This window comes from Neopelma chrysocephalum, unplaced genomic scaffold, assembly GCF_003984885.1.
Source record: "Neopelma chrysocephalum unplaced genomic scaffold, ASM398488v2 Primary Assembly neopelma1_89776, whole genome shotgun sequence".
Lineage (NCBI taxonomy): Eukaryota > Metazoa > Chordata > Aves > Passeriformes > Pipridae > Neopelma > Neopelma chrysocephalum.
In genome coordinates, this window is record NW_020918699.1 from 708 (window position 1) to 1,788 (window position 1,081).

At 64.1% G+C, this 1,081-nt stretch overlaps 1 protein-coding gene across 1 annotated transcript in view; it reads right to left on the bottom strand.

Moving 5' to 3' along the window:
* RABAC1 (Rab acceptor 1) overlaps window positions 1–1,076 on the bottom strand; it is a gene marked incomplete at both ends in the record, with an annotated part of 1,778 nt that extends 702 nt beyond the window's left edge. Inside the window, one exon of the mRNA XM_027707109.1 lies at window positions 844–1,076. Within this exon, the coding sequence (XP_027562910.1) occupies window positions 844–1,076 (233 nt within the window). The remainder of the gene's footprint in view (window positions 1–843) is intronic.
* Window positions 1,077–1,081: the final 5 nt, after the last annotated feature.

Genomic DNA, 1,081 nt, shown 5'->3' on the forward strand with positions numbered 1-1,081 from the left:
GGGGACGAGGCCGAGGAGAAGAAAAACGCCCCTAAAATCACCCAAAACTCCCCTAAAACCGCCCAAAAACCACCCGAAATCCCCCCAGACCCGCCCCAAATCCCCCCAAAATGCCCCAAAACCCCCGACCCCCAAAGACCCCCCGGGACCCCCCCTCAAGAGTCAGTTGAGGATGAGGAGGAGGAAGAGCAGCAGGAAACCCCCCCCAAAAAACCCCCCGAAATCCTCTGAAACCGCCCCAGACCCGCCCCAAATCCCCCCAAAATGCCCCAAAACCGCCTCCCCTGACCCCCAAAGACCCCCCGGGACCCCCCCTCAAGAGTCAGTGGAGGATGAGGACGAGGAAGAGCAGCAGGAAAATGCTCTGGAATCGCCCTAAAACCCACCCCAAACCCCCCCAAATCCCCCCGAAACCGCCCCAAAACTCCCCGAAATCCCCCAAAACTCCCCCAAAATGCCCCAAAACCCCCTCCCCCGACCCCCAAAGCCCCCCCCTCACGGGCAGTAGAGCACGAGGCCGAGGAAGAGGAGGATGTAGTTGCTCTGGAAGCGCCCTAAAACCCACCCCAAACCCCCCTCAAAACCCCCCGAAACTGCCCTAAAACCCCCCAAAATCCCCCAAAACTGCCTCCCCGACCCCCAAAGACCCCCGAGACCCCCCCTCACACTCAGTAAAAGAGGAGCAGGAGGAAGAGGAGCAGGAAAACCCCCCTAAACCCCCCTAAACCCACCCGAAATCCCCCCAAAACCACATGCAATTCCCCCAGACCCGCCCCAAAATGCCCCAAAATCCCCCAAAATGCCCCAAAACCGCCTCCCCCGGCCCCCCGGGCCCCCCCTCACAGGCAGTAGAGCACGAGTCCGAGGAAGAGGAGGATGTAGTTGCTCTGGAAGCGCTCGGCGTTGCCCCCCAGGCGCCGCAGGAGCTCCCCCAAATCCCGGGGGACCCCAAAACGTCGCTGGTCCAGGAAGGACCCCCAGGGCCGGACCCCCGCCCGCCGAGCCTCCAACCACTGCCGGGCACGGCCGGGGGGCAGCGACCAGGGCAGCCTGGGGGGTCCGGGGGGGGTCCGGGGGGGGG